A 23,652-nucleotide genomic window follows, 5' to 3' on the forward strand; every position below is an offset into this window, starting at 1 on the left:
CCTCTCTGTGGCCCAATTTCCTCATCTGTAAGTAAGGATACTAGAACATACCTCACAGGCTATCATGAGAATTAAATAGTACACGTAATGCAGTTAGAACAGCAGTGCCTGTCAGATAGCTCTCAAAGGTCAGGTGTTAGTTTATTTCCTGTTATACACATTAGGACAACCTTATCCCTTAAGGGCATTTCCAGTATCTTCTGCTGATACTTAAATGAGGGAAGGCAGGAAGAATGCTGGATTTAGAAGGAGAAGACCTTGGTTCAAGTTCTGACCCAGCCACTTACTACCGTGTAAGTTATTTGATCTCCATGCACCTGAGTTTCATCATCTGAGATGAAATGAGGATAATAAGGCCCTTCTCACCAGTTGTTATAAGGGTGAGTTGAGACCATAGAAATGCAAAAGTGCTTTGTGTGTGGAGAAGAACCACAGTTTTAATATTGGGGCTTTACTCCTGTGACTTTTACTAGGTGAATCTGATTACAGGCAGCAGAGGAAGGAAGGAGGGAAGGACAAACTGTGCTGGAAAGATCCTTGCAGAAAATCTAAACAGGAGCCTGCTCTCTTACTTGGTGCATTTAGTTGGTGCAGGTGGACCAGGACTTTGCACTGCTGGCTCCTGTGGTTGCCTTGGTAGTGAGAGGTTCCTGGCAGGGCCTTGGAAGGCAGGAGTGGAGGGAATAATTATTTTCCTTTGCCGGAAGAGGCAGTTGAGTTTCTCTGATGGGCTCCTCCCTGGCCAAGTCTCAGCAGAGGCAGCCGAGGAGCCAGACACCACCCAGGGGAGGAGAAGGCATCAGGGCAGCAGGAAATCTCTCACCTGTGGTGAAGGCGGTGGAGGTGATGCTGCTCCGCTCGGTGTCCTGGGCTGCCTGCAGGAGCACCGTGTAGTCTGTGCTCTCAGACAGGCCCTCCAGTCGGATCCACGTGTCCTCCGCATCCACAATCAGCTCCTGTGGGATAAGCGGAGGAGGGAGGTGGAAAGGGGTGAGCAGAGGGGTCACCATGGAGGGCAGTGGAGAAGGGAAGTTCAGACGCCAAGGTCGGTATTGCAGTGGCCATTTTTATCCTCTCCATCCCACATTATGTAAGAAGGAAACCGTTCCAATAAGCAGGGAAAACAGCTCCTACGTGAGACTGAGGCCAGCTCCTATCTCACGGATGCACATTGGGAGAAACTTAGGCCCGGCATTATTGAACCCAGTGGTTTTCGGATTGCACAGGGCCTCCTGGAGCCCTGAGATGCAGGAACCTAGGCTTCCCTCTTCCACATCCAACAGTCTAGCTCTATTCTCTGTATTTGGCTTCTGAATATGATTTCACTTTTAAAAAGGATTCCACTGTTAACAAAAACTTGACAACCAGTGCTCTAGGTGAACTGTTTCAACTGGTCACCTAAAACCGAAATTTGTCATCTCTACTGCGGGCCATATAGATGTAGCCTTTATAATGCTTATCTAGAGGCATAGGAGACTGTCCAGTTTGGTATCCAGCTCATGGTTGCTTGGCCCTGTTAGTGAAAAACCGTTCCAATACTGTGTCCTTATATTGCCTTGGAAGCTGGTACGTCATCATACTGGTCGCATCACCACAACTAAGTGAAGTTGCAGGGTAGATGCCCCCATTACCTAGAGAAGGAACGGAGGCTCAGAGAGGTTGAGTGCTTTGCCTCAACGTGTATGGAGAGTAGTAGTGGAGGCAAGACTAGCACCCAGATCGCTGGCTTGCAGATGAGGGCTCTTTCCTCAACAGCACGCTGGGTATCCGTAGTGGCAAACCTAGCTTGTTCCCTTGCGGATTGCTGGACAGCAACGGTCTTTCCCCTTTCCAGAAAAAATCTCACCTTGCGGCTTCCATCGGTGGATTTGTAGGTCAAGATGTAATTCTCAGTCTCTGCTCTGGGAGGCTGCCAGGAGATCAGGGCACTTTGTCTGGTGACTTCACTTGCTGTCAGATTGGCAGGAGCGTCCAGGACTGAAGAGAGGAGAAAATGCCAGTAGTGCCTGCCCGTCTGTCTCCTTTCTCTTTGATTCCAGGCACGTAGATCAGTCTGTCTACCTGTGTGGTCTCTGGGCTGCTCACATGCTAACCCCAGTTCTAGCTTGGACAGGAGCCTAAAGGGCACTCCTGGGTCAAAAGGTAATCGTCGTGTCATGATCGTTCCTGCAGCTATTCCCCCTTCCCTCACCTGACCCTCCGGGCCTAGATGTGATATCTTCCGATCTGACCCTCTAGGTCTGACATCATGACCTTGTTAAACCTGCATGTCTGTGAGTTCACTCTTGAACATACAACATTCCCACATCTATACCTTTGTCTACTGTTCTCCTGGCCATGACCGTACCCAGCAACTCCCTCCCCAATATTAAGCTCTTTAATATCTATCAGATTTTTCCGGGCCAGATGCATTCTCAGTACTGGCCTCTGTTGGCCTGGTTGTACTGCTGTCAGCCAGACCCAGGAAGAGAGCTGCAACTCACTTTCACTGGCATTTGGGCAGCAGTTAACTAAAATAAGGATAGCTCACAGCTGCATTGTCCAAAACCTATAGACTATAATCTAGTTGAGCACATGGAAACTGATCATTTTCAGGATCAATAAAAGCCTCTCAGGATACTAGATAGGTAGCTGACCATGTACTCACGGGTAGAGAAGTTGGTGCTGATCGTGCCACTGGTGAGAGGCCCACTGGCGGCATACATAGTGACGGTATAGTGGGTCCTAGGAAGCAGGTCAACAAGCTGGAATTCCTCACGGTCTCCATCAACCAGGATGGTCTCTCCAGCAACTGAAATCAGATGGTTATGGATAAGGAATGAATAAGGCTCTTCAACTTAGGAAAGACCTATCAAATCCAAAGGCATTTCATAAAGATGCAGTATTAGAGAATTTTGGAAAAAATCTTTTCGAGGTTATTGAGCTTAGCATTTTATTCCATACAAAGCTCCCCTCTCTTCTTGTTTTGCATCTTAATTGAGAAATTATTTGGAGGCCAAATTGTCTTTTGTATAACTTCTACTCGGGTCTCTGGAGTTACAAGGATAAACCAAATCCTTTGTCTACCTGACCTCTTCCTGCCCCCCACCCTTCCTAGTCAAGTCTTCTCTCTTCTAGACTGAGAAAACTCAGCCCCCGTCCCCATTATATGTATGTGATGATTCTAAAACTGTCACAATCCTGGCTACCTTTCTCTATACGAGTAGCAGTCTATCAGTGTCCCTGCTGAAATACAAAACTCAGAAGAGAATTGAAAACAATCATTGAGATTGTTTCATTACAATACATTGTAACGTCAGTACATTGTCAGTTTTCATTGTACTGACAATGAAAGAAACAGGGTCAGTCTCTGCTTCTATTTGTGCCAATTATGTATATTAATCCATAGGTTTTGAGACAGTCATGGGATATTGTTATAGGTTTTGAGACAGTCATGGGATATTGTTATCATATGCTGAGATGATTATTCATCAGAGATCTTGTTTGTAACCCACTCCCCAGCCTTACCTTGTGTAGTTGGTTTTAGTTGATTTTTTGCACCCATGGGAAGAGCTTTGCATTCATTTCTACTGCATTTTGCCTTGTTGACTGAGTTTTGGGCCACTGTTTCAGTTTATTAAAATATATGTGAATTTGGCTTCTATTGATCACAGTTTTGTCTTTTGGAAGAGCTCACATAATGGCTCTATTTCTTTAATATCTTCCTTTGCATATGCTGCCAACCGTCAGCTCCCCGGCCGCATCAACTACAACACTTCCTCAAACTCCCCACTCTCTCCCTCCATACAGGGTACTGTTTTTCTTGGAACGCCCCTTCTTCTCCTATTCTCTTTGTCTTTAACTTTATCTAAGATCTGCCTTCTTTCTTCCCCTCAACACCTTCACCCCAAATCACAGTGGCCCATCAGAGGTGGCACACTGGTGTTCTGTGCTTGCCCAAATCATGACACTGCCCACGTTGGGTTGTAACTCTTTACTTGTCTGCATCATCACCAGAAGTGAGTTCTGCAAAGACAAGAACTCATATTTGGTCTCTGAATCATTATAGCCTTAGAGAGTGCATGGCACATGGGAGGGCAGCAAAAGTAGTTGTTGAATGAATGGAAGTTAATGGCTATGATGGAGCTCTGTGCTTCGTATCTGTGAGCAGGTGAATATGACTGCCTTAGGGGAATAATGGAGATAGTGTTGAAACTAAGGCTTAAAGGATGGGTTTACTAGGCAGATAAGTAGGGAGAGCATTTCCTGGTAGAGGCAAGAGCATGTGCACGGTGGTTTGAGAAGGCAGGTGAGAATTAAGAAATTCAGGGTCATAATGTGCAAGGAGGAGTGGTAGGGATTGAAGCGGCTTTTGCGTGCACACAGGGAGGTTAGGATGTATCCATAGTAATGATATTCATTCTCTGAGGAGGGTCAATCATTCAATCAGCTATGTAACTCCAAATGTGGTCCACCATGTATTTTTCCATCTAAGTGGTAAGTGGATCTTTTTAATGCCTTGCTGAGATACTAATGTGCTCTCACACTTGCCAATTAAAAAAAAGGACATAAAGTGGTTTTGGTGAAACTCATACTTAGTGAACCTGTGCTGGTATGTAGTAATCACTGATTCCCTTCCAGCTTATTTAATAGTCTGTTTTGGTTTTTACTTCCCCAAGCTTTGAAAATCAGTTTACTTTTCAGCTGACAGAATTGACTTAATCTGTCATTTTTGAAAATTAAGACATCTGCCTGCCTTCTCTCTTCTGGTATCTTTGTTCTCTGGATTCCTGCCTATAACCCACAATATTCTGTGAGCACATGTATAATTTAGGCAGGGAAATAATTTTCCTTGGCTTCGGAACTTGAATTACTCAACGTTATTTTGCTTTGTGCTTCTCTGTTCAACTTCAAATAGTGTTAATGTGAACAAGTAAGGTGAAGAAGACGTTGCAACTCAAGATTTCATGTTGGCTCAACCTTTTGGGATGGATATGAGTAGAGAAGATCAAAGCAACAGAAGAGCTTAGTAGTTCTGAATCCTTTGTCACCTGTTACCACGGCTGGTCCTTTAGTGTTTTGTTCGCTCTTTAAATATCTAGAAAAGTCAGCTTTCTCGCCTGCAGCATTTTGGGGCAAGTTCTGAGTTTTGTCTTCCAAGTGCTGTTTCTGTTTTTGTTTTCCTCTTGGTTACATACCCTTCTTATACCTTTTAGATTCGGCTTTCTCAATTCTCATAGTTGATAAAGTTCACAGAGTTTGGGGGCTACCTTGAGGGCTTTATGGTGAAATTAAAGCAGGAAAATTTCCAGTTTTCTCTCAGATGGATAAAATGTTTTGGTTTTTTTTACTTTCACACTAGCCTTCAGCCCCAATCCCCGCCGTTCCCCCCTGATGCCTAGAACCGCAGACACCCACCTGCAAAGTGTGTGAGAACAATGACGTAGTTCTCCACTTCACTCACTGGTGCCTTCCACTGCAGCAGAGCTTCTGTTGGAGTGATGTTGGTAGCAGTCAGATCCACAGGATTGTCCATGGCTGAAACAGTACAGGAAAATATCAGGTAAAGGTAAGAGGAACTGCAGGATGGAAGAGCAGAGAACCGTCTCCTATAGTTTCACCCAGGATACATGTCTGCTGCTGCACTATACAAAATAATGAAGTGAGTGAGGACCTCTTTCCTTTCTCCCCTTCTGATTCCATTAGCCCCTTCCCCTTCTCCCATTCCTCCTTCCTCTCAAGCACCCCATGCTCCCCTGATTGCCCTCAGATCTTCCTTTTTAATTCATTCATTAACTTCTTATGTGCAGAGGGCTGTCAGGTGTTACGGGGGTGTCCAAGGTATGGATGTTGTGTTTTAGATATTTAAACCTAGATGGAGAAACTAAGAACATGCTATAGAAACTATTATATTTCTAGTTAATGAGCTAATATGCTTCCCAGGCTCTTTGTTCTTTGATAAATACAAGGGGCATGCCTTGTGGAACAGTCTCTGTTGATGAACGTCAGGAAGTATGGTGGGAGTTCCATGAAGTCAGGGAGTAACCCCAGCACCTGGAACTTAGAAGTTACTCAGTAAATACTTGTGGAATGAAGAATGGGACTCAGGTTGCCTTTAAAGTCAGATCTGATTACTGAATTCTTGCTTTGCTACTTACGAGGCTGACTCTGTACTGAGTCCTGGGGATCCTTTTTGTGGCATAGAAAGTCAAGGGACTTCATCCAGGCTTAAAGCCAGGAGTGCCTGTTGAGGAACAGAGGTTGCTCATCATAGCACCATGTTCTTATTCTCACTTGCCTATGCTCCATGCATTTGTTTCCTTACTGTGCCTCCCTTCCATAAAGTTGGGATTTATCTTAGAAATGCAGGTTATTACAGTAGTTTAGGCATCAGCTCACCTTACGTGTCATGGAATTTACTTTTGGGGACCAAGATATGCTGTTGATCTGGTCCTGTTCTGTGACTAAAGGTTCTTATCTCTTGCCTATGTCTTTTATTTCAAAGAAACAACCATAAAGTGTGTTTACAATTTTAACATCTGAATTGTATCCACAATCTGTGCCTTGAACAAGGTCTTCGAATGCAACCTTATTGAAAAGAAACAAAGAAGAAAAGTCTTATGAGACTACAATTAGCTTGACCTCTCTGAGATTGACCGTGAGACTCCGAGGAGTACTCATTGCCAAAAGTTATAAAATCATAGACATCATATTAAAACAACAAAATAAAACATTTCTGTGAGTAATCTGGTTATTGGGAGTTGCCAAAATAGCTCTGCCTAAACTTGAAGGAGGACAGTTTGGGTTGGTGCACTACTGAATACCTGCGTTAGAGAGACTTGCTTATGACCAAGAACCCAAGGAATGAGTTTTTGACCTGAATTGTTGTTCTCCTTTACTTCCGGGGTAGGAGGCTCTTGAAGTCCATTTTATTGTCCTCACTGAGAAAAATCCTAATTTCTTTAACATGATTTCTAAGACTTTGAGGAAAGTATGGGGAATGGGGAGGGGCTTCTTTTTACTCATTGGAGATCACTTCAGGTCAATATCAGTTGATACTTTAATGGTCATAGGTAACTTGATAGAAAGGGTAAGATTAAACCAAAAACATGGCTGCATTATCTGTAGTCATAGGCATGGAAGGAGATTAGGGAAGATTAGAACATCCTGTGGTATCTTTAAATGAATAATTTTTTGAGTTTCTGAAGGAATGTTTCTTTGGCCATGGCCATAGGGATGTTCTTTCTGGGCTAGTGAGTGTATCTACAGAAGCAGTGAGAAATTCCAAGTTGCCCTCGTTCAGAAAATACGATTCTCTGAGGGAAGTAAGCAGCCTCAGGAAATCCAGGTGTTCTCCTCATGAGGCAAGCTGGATGTTTTCCTGTGTGCTACAGGAACGATAGCCTCATGGAGAGTTAGGTCTGGGGTTGCAACAGGAAACTTTGGCTGTTCCCTCTTGTGTCTTCTACAGCAAATCTTTCCTAGTTTTGCATGATGGGCTGGCTGAGGGGTCAGAGAAGGAGAGCAGGGGAGCTGCTGCCAGAGCCCTGTCCTCTGGCCCATCATTTTTCTACAGAAAAGCGCCTCCTTCCTCCTCCCTGGAGCATAAAGCAAGAAAAAGTGCAGCTACTTGGTGGTTTCTGGTCACATAGGATGAGGAGTTTCATGACCCCAAGGGTCATTACTGGAATAACAGCCCCCTTTTGTTTTTTTCTCTAAGGTAAAGTTGCCTTGTCTGAGTCTTTTTAACAATTAGACGGGATGAATCAGATGTCCGTTCTGGAATTCATTCTGTCATGAGTCTTTGGAAGGTTCCTTTTCATACTGGAAGTTCCATGAAAATGTCTGACCTAAACCAGTAAGACTCTTAGAAGGTGTCTCTCTAAACTGCTGGTGTTACAGAGGAGGTCAAAGGGGAGAACATTGCAAATTGTTTTACATAACAATGTGAGTCAGGGGAGCACCCAGGAGAGGAGCCTGGGATCCCAGGATCAGTGTCCTCTGCATTAGCCGGGACAGCTTCACTCTTTCCCTCTTTTGTTGGTTGCAGGTCCTCAGCCAGGGTCCCGACTTGGCCCACCATAGGGAGACATGCCCACCTGTGTGCACAAGAGTGCAGATCCGCTCACTCTCCTCCCTGCCCCGCACGCTGTTGAGGCTGATTTCATATTCGGTAGCTGGGTACAGCTTGCTGATGGTGAATTCTGTCACTGTGTTGGGCACCACCGAGCTGTCCAGTCGTCCCACTAAGGAAGAACAGAAGCCACAGGTCAAGTTCAGTGGATCCCGTATATACGCAGCTCATAATACGGGAGCTCCTGGTGGCACTCTTTCTTTCATGAAGCCAATATGGGTGCAAGGCTCAGCACCCAGTTGGGGGATGGGGAAGCTGGGAATGTTGGAACTTGAAGAGACCTTGCATGCTGATCCCACCCCCTCATTATATAGGATCCCAGGAGCAAAGGGAAAAAAACCTATTTATTAGGTGGTTTTCTAACAAACTAGTCTTAAAGCAGTATAGAGGGAATGGCAGAAAAGAGTGGTCCATGCAGCCCAGAGAAAGGGTAGTCTGGAAAATTATCCCACTCCCTCACTGGAAGTGATTGTACCCTCTACTTCATTAACAATTCCACATGGCACCAGCAAGAACTGTTAGGATGCAGGTGAGGTCTGGGCCAACTTCTTCTGACTCCTAACTTGGCTGGAGTGGCCATAACAGGACCACCGTCACTGTGGTTCCCTCCAAGGCTCCATCTGGCTCTGTGGTGTCTTTAGGCACCCCCTGGGGTGTTTAGCCTTGGACTTTAATTCTCTCAGAAAAGTGCATGTGACCCTGGCTCTTGGTACACTCTTTCAGAGTTCTTTGTTTCTCGCTACACTGTCTGGATAATGACGACCGATTACCATGGTTCACTCTACTGGTGAAGGGCCTGCTTTTTGAGTGAATGTAATCAAGGCTTTTGTGGGAGGAGCTGGTGAGTTCTGGATTCCTTGGCTGCTCCTCATCAACCCATTCGGATGCAGCATGCTGCAGAGAGGAAGGAAATTGCAGGCAGGAGGGTGATATCCCCTGGGATACGCTAGTTCTCCCATAACAGTCGTCATCCAGCTCCAAATCCCATTCATCTTTGAGAAACCAAGAAACCTTGTTACCTTGTGTTGGCCGATATGATACTCGGTAGTAATCAAAAGACGCAACAGGAGGGCTCCAGGAGACCATAACTGAGTCCTTGGTCACATTGCTGATTGTGATGTCTTTGGGGGGATCAATTCCTACAAGGCCCGGGTGGTTATGGGAAAAAGACAGGAAGCAAAGTGTGAAAAACAAATTCCTATTTTTCCTAATGGTGTCCCAGAGGCAGACAAGACCTTACTTTATACTAGGGCAACCTTAAAACCATGATCAGGCTGAAGTCTCTCTTGAAACCTCATAGGAGTGGCCAGTGTCATGCTCCTGGAGAATATTTTAACAACATGAAGTCAAATTGTCAAGGTCTGTGCCTATGCAGCAACTGTTACCTATATGTAGGCCAACTGGGAAATTTCCTTTAAGTTTGTATGTTTTATTTTGAACTGGGAGTAATGGTCATTCTCTCTGGAGCAGCTTCTCTTGGACAAACCCAACTCTCTCTCTATCTCTGTTAAGCAGCCGCCTTTTGTTCAATTTGGAAAAATTGCTCTTGACTGTAGAGGGATTTCAGAGCACAAGTCCAGAACAAATCCACTTCCCTAAACTGTATTTTATTTATACTATATACTTTGTTTTTTTGACTACTGGAAGATTGCAGGATCAAAACCAGCTGAGTGTTTAATCCACTTGTTCAGTTTATGAATTCTTGTAAGTATGTAGGAAACCACCCAAACACACATGTCCTCACCCACATGCACTCTCATATTTGTGATTATAGATGAGAAGGATGAGATACAAGTGATCCAATTCAGCTGAGAGTACCTGTGTTTTCCAAACAACATGCAGATCACCCCATTCTCCGAGTACCAGGTCCCTGTATGGTTGCATGCTAGTCGCATATGATCCTGAGGAGGCATCATTCACATCAGTGAACTTACTGGGCCGTCAAGAGATGGCACTCCAGAATAGGAACAGATGTCTCCTCACTGTAGAAGGGTTTCCTCTGGGAGACTAGCTCTCTCCAGGGCTTTCTCCTAAGTTGGTAGTGGGAAGACATCTGGACCAATGCATTGAAGGCCTGGCCTCCTCAAGACATTGAGTCCATCCTACCTTCTAAATGGAAGTTTCCCATCTTATACATTTTGTGCGGCCCTGGAAGAGGTGGCTGTTTCAGAACAACTCATAGACGCTCTCTTGATAAATGAGATGGTCCCTTACTCCTTGGGTGTTTCTCCTTGTAAATTTCATTGACTTGTTGAAGGCTACTGTGGGAACCCCCCTCACCACCTGCTGTCAAGTCCTCCAGCCTCACCTGTGGTGATGGAGCCCATGATGGGCTCAGAGGTCACTGTGCCGTGGACTGCCACCAAGTTCACAATGTACTCGGTGGCTGGCTGCAGGCCCATCAGGACAGCATGCCTCTTGGTGGCATCCAGAGAGACCTCCATCGTCTCTTCCTCTTCATCCCGGGGGCTGTAGTTCAGAATGAGTCTGTCTGCTGGAGGGGATGGGTCACTCCAGGTGATGTTCACACTGGAGGAGGTCACGTGAGAAAAGTGCAAATGGGAGATGGGGCGGAAGCCTGCAAAGCAGAGGACATGGATGGTTCTGAAATCCACATGAGGTGGTGGGGCCACTGGGATAGAAGAGGCATCTGACTGAAGAGATCTCCTTTCCTTGCAGATAAGGACTACACCTTCACCTGTTGACCCAGAGCTTCCACATTCTCACTCTCCTGTCCTGTCTACTCTCCTTCCTCCAAGCCATACACTGAAAAATGAATGCCCTCAGCAGTATAAAACCAGCGTTACCTCTGAGTTATTCATAATACTGATCTAGGATTTAAAACCTCTGTCCTGGAAGGAATTTAACATGATCCCATGGATCCTCAGAATGCCCACTGGTTTTGTGCAGGCAGGGAATTATGAACAGAATCAACCACTGTGTGCAGCCTATAGGAAACCAGATACAAAATTTCAGGCGTGCAGGTAACTTTGTTCATCACCCCCTTCACCTCCAACCATTCCCTCTTGAGGTATTTATTAGTTTCTCCTCTATCTCTTCTTTCCCTACCTACATTCTTCCTTTCTCTAAAGGATGTGGGGCACTGGAAGAGTGGGTTGCCTAGATGACCTTCTCACACTAAGATCTGTTGATCCCTGAACCCAGCCGAGATTTCTGCTGTCCTGGTACCTGTGAAGGCATCCACCGTGGACTCCAAGCTCTGCTGCCGACCCCTCTCAGCTGTGATTGAAATGATGTACTCTGCCCCGGGCTCTAGATCTGTCAGTGTGTACGAGGTCCTGTCCTTGGGCACAGTGACTTCGGAGGCGATCCCAGATGATGGGGTGAATGTGATTCGGTAGTGGTCAATGGGGCCGCTGGCCTTGGTCCAGATGAGGGAGATGGAGGTTTCTGAGGAGGCTGTCACCATGAGGTCTCGAGGACTGTCCAGTTCTGTGGATCAACATAAGTGGCCTATTTTACATCAGTTCCACACGAGGGCCAGTATTTATTGGAATTGGACCCCCTGTGGATTTCTAAGCTATCAGCGGGTCTGCTGACCATGAAAATTGGCTTGTCACTGCTGACACTTATCTCACACTTTGTTAAGCACCTTTCCTTTGAAAGATGGCCGGGGGCTTGGCATATGATGAACAATCTGCAGAAAGGCATTAGTAACTCTAACACCACTGGAGTACACCCACCTCTGGGACAGAGCTGGCTGCTGACTTTTAAGCTCTCCATAATCATTTTCTCCCAGCCTTTCTCAGTAAACCAACCAGGGCAAAACAGGTACCACCATCAAGTAAGGATATGCCATTCCTGGCAACCGTAGCTACCTCTGTTCCTGGTGCCATTTTGACTGACTTGGCCGTGGTTGTACAGGCAACAAGGTCTGAGGACTCCTGGGGACCCATGTCCATGTGGTTCTCTAGAGAGGTGGTCTATGCTGGACAGCCTTGGGACAGGGATTGGTTCAAAATCCCCAGCCCAGCCCAGGCTGCTTGTACTTAAGTTACTAAAGTGACTTTGGAATTTGCCCGGGATTTGGAAGCAAAACTGCTGGATCCAGAATAGCAAGGGTGTCAGTGGACTTCTCCATTGCCCTTAGATTGAATGGGTTGTTTCCATGCCTAGACCTTCAGCCTGTGGCTTTTCTGAGGGCTTCTGTCCTACACGGTGAGGAGTCCCACATTCTGCCTGCTGTGGGGTGATCTAGAAGGGAATATGACTTGCTACAACTCCCACTTGTTTGGGGTTTTCCACCTCCGTTCTCCACAGCTGTGGGCACCCCTTCAGACTGTGGGGGACCACGTGCAGATCTGTGGGGAGAGGGTGGGAGTCCATCCTGCACGTCAGATGTCAGAGAGTAGGCACAGGGAATCAAAAAGCTGCCGGTAGATGGTGTTCTTTGACGGATAATCATCACCCAGGGACCTGTTCACTAGGAGGCATTGCCTTCTGACCAGTCCTTGCTGGGCTAAGCTTCCACGGCCCCTCAGGCTTGCAGACTGTCCCGGTCTCCTTCCACAGCAATCTTCCTACTCACCAGTCCTGGCATTCATGGTGGCTGGTACGCTTTGCTGTGAGTTCATGATGGCGGATATTCCAATTCCATACTCAGTGCCAGGCACCAGATCTGTTGGTAGATGCAGAAACAGACATTATTCCGTGTGTGTCAGGGATGGGGAAGGCTGGATGGAGGGAAGCAAATGACCTTAGGTTCTTGTTCAGATCTTGTGTTTAATCCTTCCCGAATCCACTCCTATTTTTACCTATTAGGAAATCCCAATTTCACCACTTAGGAAATCCATACCAAGTCAACAGGACAAACTGATCAGTGCAGAGCTTCCTTCTTGCTGCTGGTCTCCTCGGGAGGGCAGTGAGGCTGCCCTTGTCAGTGACCTTCAGAACAGTGCTCTTCTGTGGAAGGTCTCCCTGAGGTAGAGTCTCAGGTTGGCTACAACTGGTGAAGGGATTTCTTGCTTACACTGTGAATCGGGGGAGTGCGTCATCGAGAAGGACTGTGTGGACATAAGCCTGTAAAGCATTTCTTGAACATTGTGGATGAAGACCAAGCTGTACCTTTTATAGACAGGGACTGAGGCCATGTGGGGACGTTTGCATCCTTTCTGGGGAGCAACTGTGGATGGACTGTCTCGCTGAGCACAGGGCTGTCAGGCCTTTAATGTAGGGGCATGCAGAAGCCCTGTTGCTGTGGGCTCCCTACCAAGGGCACTCAAAGCTGTGGATTCAATGTTAGGATGACTTCTGGGGGACCCGAGGAAGCTGGAGAAAATGAAAAAAACTGCCCAACTACAGGGGGAAATTCTTTAGGGTTCAGTATAAAGGACCTAGAATTATTTGGGATGTCTCCCTACCCTCTCCCACATTCATTTTCAGATTAACTCGTTTGACTGGTATATTAATTTCCTATTTCTGTTGCAACAAATTACCACAACCCAGTGGCTCAAAACAACACACATCTATTATTTTATAGTTCAGGAGGTCTGAAGTCTGAAATGGTTCAGCAGGGCTGTGTTCCTTCTGGAGGCTCTAGGAAAGAATTTGTTTCTTCGCCTTTTGTAGCTTCTAGAGGTTGCCTGCATCCCTTGGCTTGTGTCCCCATAACCCATCTTCAAAGTCAGCGGTGTAACATTTTCAAATCTGTTTTTCTCTCTGAGCTCTGCTTCCGTGGTCCCATCTTCTCCTCCGTCTTATAAGGACCCTGGTGATTACATTGGCCCTACCTGGACAGGACAGGCTGTTCTCCCCATCTTAAGATCCTTAACCTAATTACATCTGTACTTTCCTTTTTGCCATGTAAGATGACATAGTCACACGTTCCAGGGAGTAGAATGTGGGCATCACTGGGGGCCTTTATTCAGTACCAAACCCGCATCAAACTCACCCTCATTTATTAGGACTGGAGCTGCAGGAATATGCAACAAGATCAGATTAGCACCTGTAGGGCCCCTCATTGTCTGCCTGAGTCCCTCTGGGAGGCTCTCTTTGGGGCCCTTTGTGGGCTCGACAGAACCAAGGCCGATGATCATGCTGTTCTGCATTTATATAACATTTGTTCTTTTCAAAATACCTGACTGTATTTTGACTGTTGTTTTCCTCACAACCTTGTGAGGAAAGTGGGTTGGGGATCCCTTTCACCATCTGCATTAATTTCCTGTGGCTGCCATGACAAAGGACGACAAGCTGGGTGGCTTAAAAACAACAGAAATGTATTCTCTTGCAGTTCTGCTGTCTAGAGGGCCAAAATCGAGGTGTTGGTAAGCCCGTGCTCCTTCCAAATACTCTATGGGGGGAATCTTTCCTTGCCTCTTCCTAGCTGCTGGTAGTTGCTGGCAATCCTTGGTATTTCTTGACTTACAGCTGCGTCACTCCAGGCTCTGCCTCTCCTCTGTTGGTACGTGGTGTCTTAGTCTGTTTGGGCTGCTATAGGCCAGGCAACTTAAACAATACGTATTTGTTTCCCACAGTTCTGGAGGCTGAGAAGTTCAAGATCAAGGTACCAGCAGATTTGATGTCTGTTGAGCCCCAGCTTCCTGGTTCACAGACCATCTTCTCACTGTGTTCTCATACAGCGAAAGAGCAAGAAAACTCTCTGAGGTCTCTTTTATAAGGTCACTAGTCCCATTTATGAGGGCTCTACCCTCATGACCTAGTCACCTCCCATAGGCCCCCATTTCACACTGGGAATGAGGATTACAATATATGAATTTGCGGGGAGGGACACAAACATCTAGTCCATAACACATGGCCTTCTCCCTGTGTGTCTGTGTCTTCTCCTAATCTTTTGAAGACACTGGTCACATTGTATTTAGGGCCCACCCTCATCTTAACTTGATTTCATCTGTAAAGATCCTCTTTCCGAATAAGATCACATTTACAGGTTTCAGGTGGAAATGGATATTTTTGGGGGGAGGGGGTTGGAGGTGGGGGGGGACACTATTCAAATCAGTAGTTATTTCTTTATAAAAAGAAACTATGGCAAAGAGTAAGTCTGTGACCAGCTGGAGGTGATCCCCAGGCTTCTGGCCTCAGGGTTCAGGGCTTTTAGGACTGAATGCCTTATCCTTCCCTTCATTTCATCCCCTCCCCGGAGCAGCTGTGACTTCCCCAGGAGCCCTGAGGTAATAGGAATGATTTTGACAGGAAATGCATTGAGCAACCTTTCCTTAACAGCCACTTGGATTAAGGAAGGTGAATGCTGCCTGGAAACCGGAGGGTTCTGCACTCCCTCCTCATTGTGGCTTTCAGTACAGCCTGTGCGGTGAATCCCTCGTGCTCCAGTACGGCAGAACCTTCCAGGCCTTACTGACCAGGCTCTCTGGACAGAATGTGTCAGAATCAGCCCTCTTTTTCCCTTCTCAAACCAGCTCCATTCATTTCCTAACCTTTAGTTCTTTCTTTCTCTAAAGTGTCAATACTGGTGGAGGTCAACTTTGACTTTGAGGTCTGCCGTACTTACATTAATAGTCAGGCTCTGCCGCTTTCTACACGTGTAACTGATTACTTCACATCTTTGAGCTTCAGTTTCTGTAGAATGGGAAGAATAATAGTATCTATCTCAGAGGGTCATCGTGAGGATTAAGTGAACCAATGTGCGTGAAGAATGGTGCCTGGCCCGCTGGGATCGTAGCTCATAGTATTATTACCTTGCTCAGAGAACTATTCCAGGATTTGGAGTTGTTTTTTGGTGAGCCCCAGGAAGGTACAGGTTGGTCCTCGGCACACCTCTTGTCAGTTTGCTGAAGCTTAGCCTGTTGGCTCTGATGAGACCAGTGATTTAGGGAGTCCCGGTGTCAGTGAGGAGCTGGCCCCTGGCTGGGCCGAGTACCTCTCACTAGAACGAGTTGGGTGATTGCAACACCCCAGATCCATTCAAAGCACACATTTTTATCTGTCAGTATGTTCAGCGAGTCCCAGGTACATCCTTGGTTGGAGAAATTAGATTACCTTTGGGACATAAACTGCTTTTCTCAGACAACTGATTGAGACCTTCAATTGCCTATGATAAAGTAGAAATTCTCCGACGTAGGTGTGACAAATCGAGGGAGGAAGACAGAAATTACATGTTGCCAAACGGATCTACCATGTAACGTTTTCATCCGAGTTTCTTATTTATGAAGCTTAAGTGAAATGTTCAATAATTTACAACGGAATCATCTTCTCCCAGAAAAGTGCAGAGCAGAATTTAAAGTACTCTCTTCCCAGGCTTTCTGACTAGGTGATGTGGAAGTGAGACTTGCCTATGGGTTCCTGCCTGCCGCTTCCTTTGATTTTCAACAGCTTTCTTCCTGTGCTACACGTGAATTGTTGCTCTTTGCCAGCAGGTAAAATACACCTCTGCTGGAAAAGAAAATGCGTAGCTGAGGCATACCCAGTACACTTATATATCAGCACTTGGAGGACTCCTAGGGATTTCTCGCTTTTTAAAGACCCCTTGCTCTCTACCAATGCTCACTTTATCTTTCCATCCAGCTCCTGCAAGTAGTAGCCTATGAATGGCTCTGTTCCCTTTCTTAACAATAGCTCAGAAAATTCATCTCATAGGAAACCACCGCTCTGCATCCCTTATAGAACTTCCTTTGTTCAGCTTAGAGGGTGATGCTTTTCTCAACTCTTTCACTGCATATCCATTCTTCTTTGAATTCCCAAAGCACACAGTTCATTCACTCAACAGACATTACTGAGGGTGTCCTTTGTGCCAGGCACAGGGTTGTATACTGGGGATACCAGGGTGAGCTGAATGGAATCACCCTCGTCCTTAATGAGATAAAAAGAAATCTGTACTGAAGAAGGAAATTAATTACTTACTGAGTACCCATAATATGCCAAGCAATGAGCTGCATGCAGTAATCTAGAGGAATAATGAAGAAAAAAGAGAGGGAAGAAAGGAGGGATGAAAATCAAAAGAGAATTTTAAGTGGTGGCCAGGAGGTCTATTATTAACTTTAGTTTCTTAGCGATTCATACCTGTTACCTCGTTTTCCCCTGCAGCTCTGCCAGGAGGGCCTTACTCATGGGTAAACAGAGGATCAGAGAAGTCCATTTCTTGACCAAGGTCACAAAGATAATATACAATAAAACTGGGTTTAGAACCCAGGTTCATTGTTCTTTCTGACGCATCATAGCATGGTCCCTGTCCCTAAGAGTCTTACAGGCTAGGAGAGGCGAGTGGAGTAAGCACATTGGAATTTGAAGGTGATTTTGCACTACACCATGGGCTGCTAACTAAGAAAACTATTTCAGAGTGGGGATGAGATCAGCATGGGCTGGAGTAGCCAGAGAAGGCTTTCTAGAGAAGGGACTTGAACCTTGAAAGCTAGCCAAGATTAGGAAAGGTTGAGGGACGACGGAGGTGTGGAATTTTCTGATCGGTAGGATGGGACATAGTGAGCAGGAAGAGATTAATTAGAGCTAGAGAGCAAGAGGAACTAGCAGATTCTCACCTGCACTGCAAGGACTGTGGGTGGGTGATAAAGACAGGATGACTCACTTCCCTCTGTTAGGAAACCTATTCTTCATGCTTCCTGCTGCTAGCAGGAAAACAGTGGGAGAAGGAGGCCCAGGAAACTGAGATTGCCTGTGTCTTGCCAGCAGAAACATAAACAATACACCTGGGGTCTGCAGGCTTGATTAGGTTCAGATGGCCATGCAGAAAGATGGACCCTTTCCATCTCTGAATCCCTGGACTCATCTCCAGAATATCTGTGAAGTTCAAGTCTACCAAACTGGGGTTGGGGATTTGGTTGTCTCTAGTGCAGGGGTCCCCAACCCCTGGGCTGCAGACCCCTACTGGTCTGCGGCCTGTTAGGAATCGGGCCGCACAGCAGGAGGTGAGCGGCGGGCGAGCCAGTGAGGCGTCATCTGCAGCTCCCCATCGCTCCCCATCACTCGCATTACCGCCTGCACCATCCCCCCCACCCATCGTCCTTGGAAACATTGCCTTCCACGAAACTGGTCCCTGGTGCCAAAAAGGTTGGGGATCGCTGCTCCAGTGCATTTGAAGGACATCTGCCTTCAAAGGGAGGGGCAAACTGATGACCCTGTCCCCAAGGAGCTTGCAGTCAGTCTCTTAGTTTTTATCACAATCATGCTATTATGTTGTTATTGTTAGCTTTCTTGCTGGTCTCCTCAGTAGACTCTTAGGTCTTTGGGTCAAGGGATTTGATTTTTTTAATATTTTAATTCAGTATGTCGTATAGTGAAAAAAAAATAAGATGCGTAGAAGCAGCATGGCGGGGGCAATGGTGGTGTTGGGAAGACTTCTATGAGAGAATATCTGAGCTGGATTTTGAAGGATCAGGGGACATTTGGTTGGGGAAAGGGCAGGCTGAGGGAATAACATATGCAAAGGTATATCTGGTAAAAGAACTCATGAAAACCAGGGACCTAATGTAGGGCCCCTCATAGGGAAATTTCCAGCGGGGAATTTGGGTACCAGACGTCATAGATGGGGAGATATTTGGAGACAGAGAATCTTCTGGGAACCCCTAAAATCATACCAGATAGGCAACAATCTACTTTTCAATGTACTGAGATGTAAGCTCCCAGGCTCCGCATTCTGATATTCTCGGGGAATGGCAGGTGCTTCTCCAGGGTTCCCCGAATGAGTCAGGCTTTGGAGGACATCTCCCCACTTTTTGGGTGGGGATGATGTTTGAGCATCAAGAGAAGACTCTATGCTGACTTTAAGGAAGGGACTGGTCCTACAAACTTATATTTAAAAAGAAAATCATAACACCAAGGACTGTTCTCAGATGCAACTTTCTTGTTGCCAGTGGGATGAATGAGGAACATGGGTCTTCACCCCCTGTCCTACAGGAACATCCCATGTCCGGGTGTTTGCTGTAAACAAGCATTCGCTGCTGAAGAAGTCAAAGCAGAAACGGAAAAATTCCCACCTGACTTTACTCTTGGTTCCTTTGCACCAGCCCTTTAATGCAAATAAGGGGACAGATGCCCTTACATGCCAGCTGTGAGGAGGAGGACGGCGTGGAAGCCACTGCCCCTTATCTCCTCTCTTCTGCTTGGGTCTCTGCAGCCCCTGGAAGGTGGCGCTGTGCTCAGAGGGTGCCTTACCAAAGTGACCACTTGGGGTCACTGTGACTTCGCCCAAAGCAGGATGAGCACCATCTGGCCCAGGCCCCGGGCCCATTGCCTGACTCCTCCTCAGAGGAGCCTGCAGGGCATTGAAGGTCTGGCACTCGGTCCGGAGCTTGTGCCCTGGCATGTCAGGGAGTGCAGACAGGGTGAAGTGAACGTCAAGTGCCTCGGTCAGCGCTGATTTGCTAGCTGGACTCCTCTGGGGGTCTCAGATTTCTTCATGGAACATCTTCCTGTGGACAAGCACCTCGCGGAGCCCACCTTCTCACCACGAGATCTCCATTTGAGCCCCAAGGAGACGATGAGGGATTTGGTAGAGGCCTTGGTTTCCTGTCCCCAGCAACCAGAGGCCTGGAAGGCGGCAATTCACAGGGCCTGACTGGGGCATGCTTGCACACATCAGCCTTGTGCAAGTGTGTGTGTGTGAGTGAGTGTGTGTGGGGGGGTGTCGTGTGTGGCTGGCTGCAGGTCTTTGTTTTCTTGCGATCCATTGTTGCACCATGAAGTCTGTAGGAATCTTCAAGCCTCTGGGCTTCCTAAGCCCTGGTGATGAGTTTTCTGATTAGCACCTTGTTGACTGGAGATACGGGTAGTCGCTGTGCAGAGAGGCAGCTGGTTGGGAAGCATCATCAAGAGGTGTGTAGGGGGCGCCCCATTGAGTGGGTGAGGGACGTGATGACTGGGCCCCGGAGCGGGGTTAGAGCCCAGTGCTCACGTGGCCATACGGGCCAGTTCCTTTTGCCCTTCTCCTGGTCCTCAAGTGTGGGCTTCTGTTCCTGAGGGAGGACCAGGCAAGAGACCGTAGATGACTGAAGACAAACCCCTTTCCCCTGTTCGCAAAACACCGAAGGCACAGGCTTTTCTGATGACAGGTTGGTGGAGTCCCCTCAGACAAGAGACCAGGGCAGTGTTTATAATTTGCATTGGTCACAGGCAGGGTTTTGGTTTTTTGTTTGTTTTTTGAATCAAATTCCAGTCAAAGAATGAAAATTTCCTTCCTTTCCTCCTCCCTCCCTTCCTCCCTCTGTCCCTCCACTAGGAGTTTTCTGTATGGTTTATGGTTTTTCACTGCTACTCAGAAAACAGTGATGGTGCCAGTTCCTGGTACATGCTTCTGGTTCTAACCTAGAGGGCCCTTGGTGAGCCTGTAAGGTACATAACACTCGGGGACCCCTTTGGGACTCCAGATATGGTTCACAGGCCACGCAGACATGGTCCAGGCTGAGAGGCTGAGCCTAAAAAAAGACTTTATCATTAAGGACGCAGAAGCCACCAGAGCAGAGAAAAAAATCATTGCAGACACCGAGTCTGTTGTTGAGAAACAAATTCACACTCCAGAGGGAATTTGCTGGGCATTGCCTAGAGAGAATAATGGAAAAGAAATGTTTGGTATTCTGTGCCCCAGCCTGGTCTCTGTGTTGCAAAGGGGGAGGTACATGATGGAGGATGCAGTGGGGTGCGGTGAGCCCGCCGTGTGACTCTGAGCCCCAGAGTCAGGAAGGGCTTGCATTCCACAGTGAAGGGGTAGGTGGCGGCTGCAGAGACAAGGGCTTCTGCAAGGAGTATCCAGTACAGATTCCATAGGACTTGAAGGACTTGGAGTCAGCTGGCTGTGAGAATAAAGGGTCTGTGAAGTTCTGCCTGGGAGAGGCCAGGTTGCCAGAGATCCAGGCTGAGTTTTGTAGGAATTAAAAACAATAAAAGGTCAAATGGCTATTGAAGGTTTTCTATGTACCAGTGCTCAGATATATAAATATATATGAGTTCATTGAATCCTCCCAACAACCTATGAGGTAGACATGATGTCCTTCAGACCAGGAAGCGGAAGCACAGAAATTGAAGAAATTTGCCCAAAGATGCACATCAGTGAAGTTGGTCTCAAGCCTGAGTGGGTGACTTCAGAAACCATGCTCTAAGTGAGTGCTTCTTGACCATTAATGTGCACACAAATCCCCCGAGGGGCTTGTAAAATGCAGGCTCTGATTCCACAGATCTAGGGGGAGAGGGCTCTGACATCTCCTGGGGTGATGCCCTTGCCACTGGACCCCACTTTGAGAAGCAGGGTCTCCACTCTGTGCCACACTTATTACAGGGGATCGTCCCAAAGCATCCGTTAGCTCACAGACCTCCTCTGCCTCCTTATTTCTCCTCCTCTCCCGCCCCTCCTTCCCCCCACCATCATCATCACCATCATCCACGTATTGAGTACTTTGCTGTGTTAGAAGAATGGTCTTAAACTCCTTCAGTACATGATCTCATTAAAGCCCCATCAAACACTATGAGGTAAGTGGCATTATTCCCCTTTTACCAATGATGAAACAGAGGCTTAGAAAGGTCGAGTCAATGGCTCCAAATCCCACAGTGAGTAACTGGGCCTAGATACAGAGTCTAGAGTCCCAGCTCTTAACATGTCCCACAGGACCGAGCATTCAAATAAAACTGAGACAAGAGAGAATGGTACCTTCTTGCTAAGGTTGCAGTTATTTTTGACTGGGGATAAGGAGGGTGGGGACAGCTGAAGTTTCTAGTCCTTCATACTCTTTCTGGCCAGGGAGGAATTGCTTCAGATGAGCCTGGAATGCCCTTCCCACTGAGTCCAGGGTCTTGTTTTATATATACAAGCAAATAACTTGTTTGGAACTAAAAACAAACAAACAAACAAACAAAACCCCCCAAAACAAAAACAAGTCTCGGAAGCTGAAAAAACTCTCCTCTTTAGCATCCAAGTTGGAGAATGAGGGAGAAAACACAACTATTTAGAGCTGGGGTCAAACTTCTCGCTCTTTTTGCCTTCCTTCCTTCCAGGTCCTTCCTTCTTTTTCCCCAGCTACCACAGCGAGAGTGCCAGCAATCCTTGTAATCTGCATCTCAGCAAGTACAGATATACTTGATTTCCTTACATTCCTATAATCTCTTTTTAAATCACATAAGGCTATTTGCCTTTATAAATCTTCCCAGCAGTGAGCTTCCTGGGATAATTATGTGTAATATATATTTATAATTTTATTTCATAAGCCCAATTCAAATATAAAAAAAATCAACCTATCTGAGCTCACTCCTCACTAATAACCTTTCCATTCGTTGTAAGTCTGCAAGATTTGACTGTTCCTTTCATGTTACTTCTTTAGTAGGAGCAGCCATGAAAAGGGATGGGGACTTTTGACTAGAATTCAGAACTGCCTTTGAGTCACAGCCCCCTTGGTAGCTTTGTGAACTCGGGCAAGTTTCCAAAATCCCTGAGTCTCAATTTCCTCATCCGTAAAATGGAGATGCTGACTGGGGCGCCTATGATGTGATGGCTGATGGCTGTGACATCCTTTGTTTACTGATGCGGCAGGCAATATTTTAGTTCACCTGTCCCTCATGAGTTGTTGTTGTGAAGATTAAATAAGCTAAAACTATGTGAAGGTGCCTGGAATAACAGAGATGATCAAATGGATGTAGAATCTTCTTCCCCGCCCCCCGCCCCTGGTAATGGGAAATAATAGGATGATTATTAGTAGGATGTGACTGAGTTCTTCTCTATATCTCATGATTTTAAAGTGTGTCCTCCATCCAAACAACTAGCCATCATCTTTGTAAAATTGCTAATTGCCAAAGCAGCCTGCAGCTCTGGGCAGAGATGGGCTGCGCCTAGAACCAGTTCCCTCCTGTATCACTGCAGGGGTTTTTGTTTAGCTTAATTTTTGTGAATGTCTCCAGCTCTCTGTAAAGGCTCTGTGCCAGATGGTCTGTTCCTGCTATGTTTAATTCACCCCCATTAACCTGCTTGGTCAGCATATCTTTCCATCTCCTTGCTGTGTTTGAGGAGTGCGTCTGTTTGGAAAAAACATTTATTATATTTACTTTAACTGGCCTCATTTGGCAACGTGGTCTGGGATTTCAGTTCAGGAGGAAAACAGAGTTGATTATACTGCCCTTGTTTACTGTACGCACTCTTCTGTGTGGATCTCTTGTCTACTAATGCTTTTGCAAGAAGCCAAGACACAGGATAAACAAAGTCTCTGCGAGCATACTGGTGGCCCCTGGTCCATGGCTGCTTTGCACAGTCTCCATCTGAAAACTGTGCCCCACATTTCCAGCCATCTACCTTTCAGCAAAGTCCAGCAGGTAGGTTTTCCTGGCGGGTGTGTCTAAGGCCCCAGAAGGAGCACTGGTTGGACGCCACATCCTCATGGGGACCCTGAATGCTCCCCAGCCAGGCGTCATGGTGACCTGGGTCATCGTCTTAGTTCATACCACCATTATCTCTCTCTTTGACTCCGTGCAGCCGCCTGACCTCTCCCTGCCTTTGGCCTTGTCCTCCTCCTGTCTGTTCTCCACACTGTAGCTGCCCAAATCTGGTCATTGCATCATCTTATTTCAGACCTTTCAACAACCCTCCACTCACACTCTTTATAGGGTACATAAGG

At 46.6% G+C, this 23,652-nt stretch overlaps 1 protein-coding gene across 1 annotated transcript in view; it reads right to left on the reverse strand.

The window, feature by feature from the left end:
- TNR (tenascin R) overlaps positions 1-23,652 on the reverse strand; it is a gene marked incomplete at both ends in the record, with an annotated part of 83,191 nt that overhangs the window by 30,567 nt on the left and 28,972 nt on the right. Inside the window, 9 exons of the mRNA XM_082672256.1 lie at positions 824-956; positions 1,847-1,977; positions 2,648-2,791; positions 5,398-5,517; positions 8,079-8,225; positions 9,133-9,252; positions 10,422-10,691; positions 11,303-11,566; positions 12,663-12,752. Coding sequence (XP_082528382.1) covers positions 824-956; positions 1,847-1,977; positions 2,648-2,791; positions 5,398-5,517; positions 8,079-8,225; positions 9,133-9,252; positions 10,422-10,691; positions 11,303-11,566; positions 12,663-12,752 — 1,419 coding nt within the window. The remainder of the gene's footprint in view (positions 1-823; positions 957-1,846; positions 1,978-2,647; positions 2,792-5,397; positions 5,518-8,078; positions 8,226-9,132; positions 9,253-10,421; positions 10,692-11,302; positions 11,567-12,662; positions 12,753-23,652) is intronic.

This window comes from Grampus griseus (assembly GCF_964374135.1).
Source record: "Grampus griseus genome assembly, chromosome: 1".
NCBI classification, from domain to species: domain Eukaryota; kingdom Metazoa; phylum Chordata; class Mammalia; order Artiodactyla; family Delphinidae; genus Grampus; species Grampus griseus.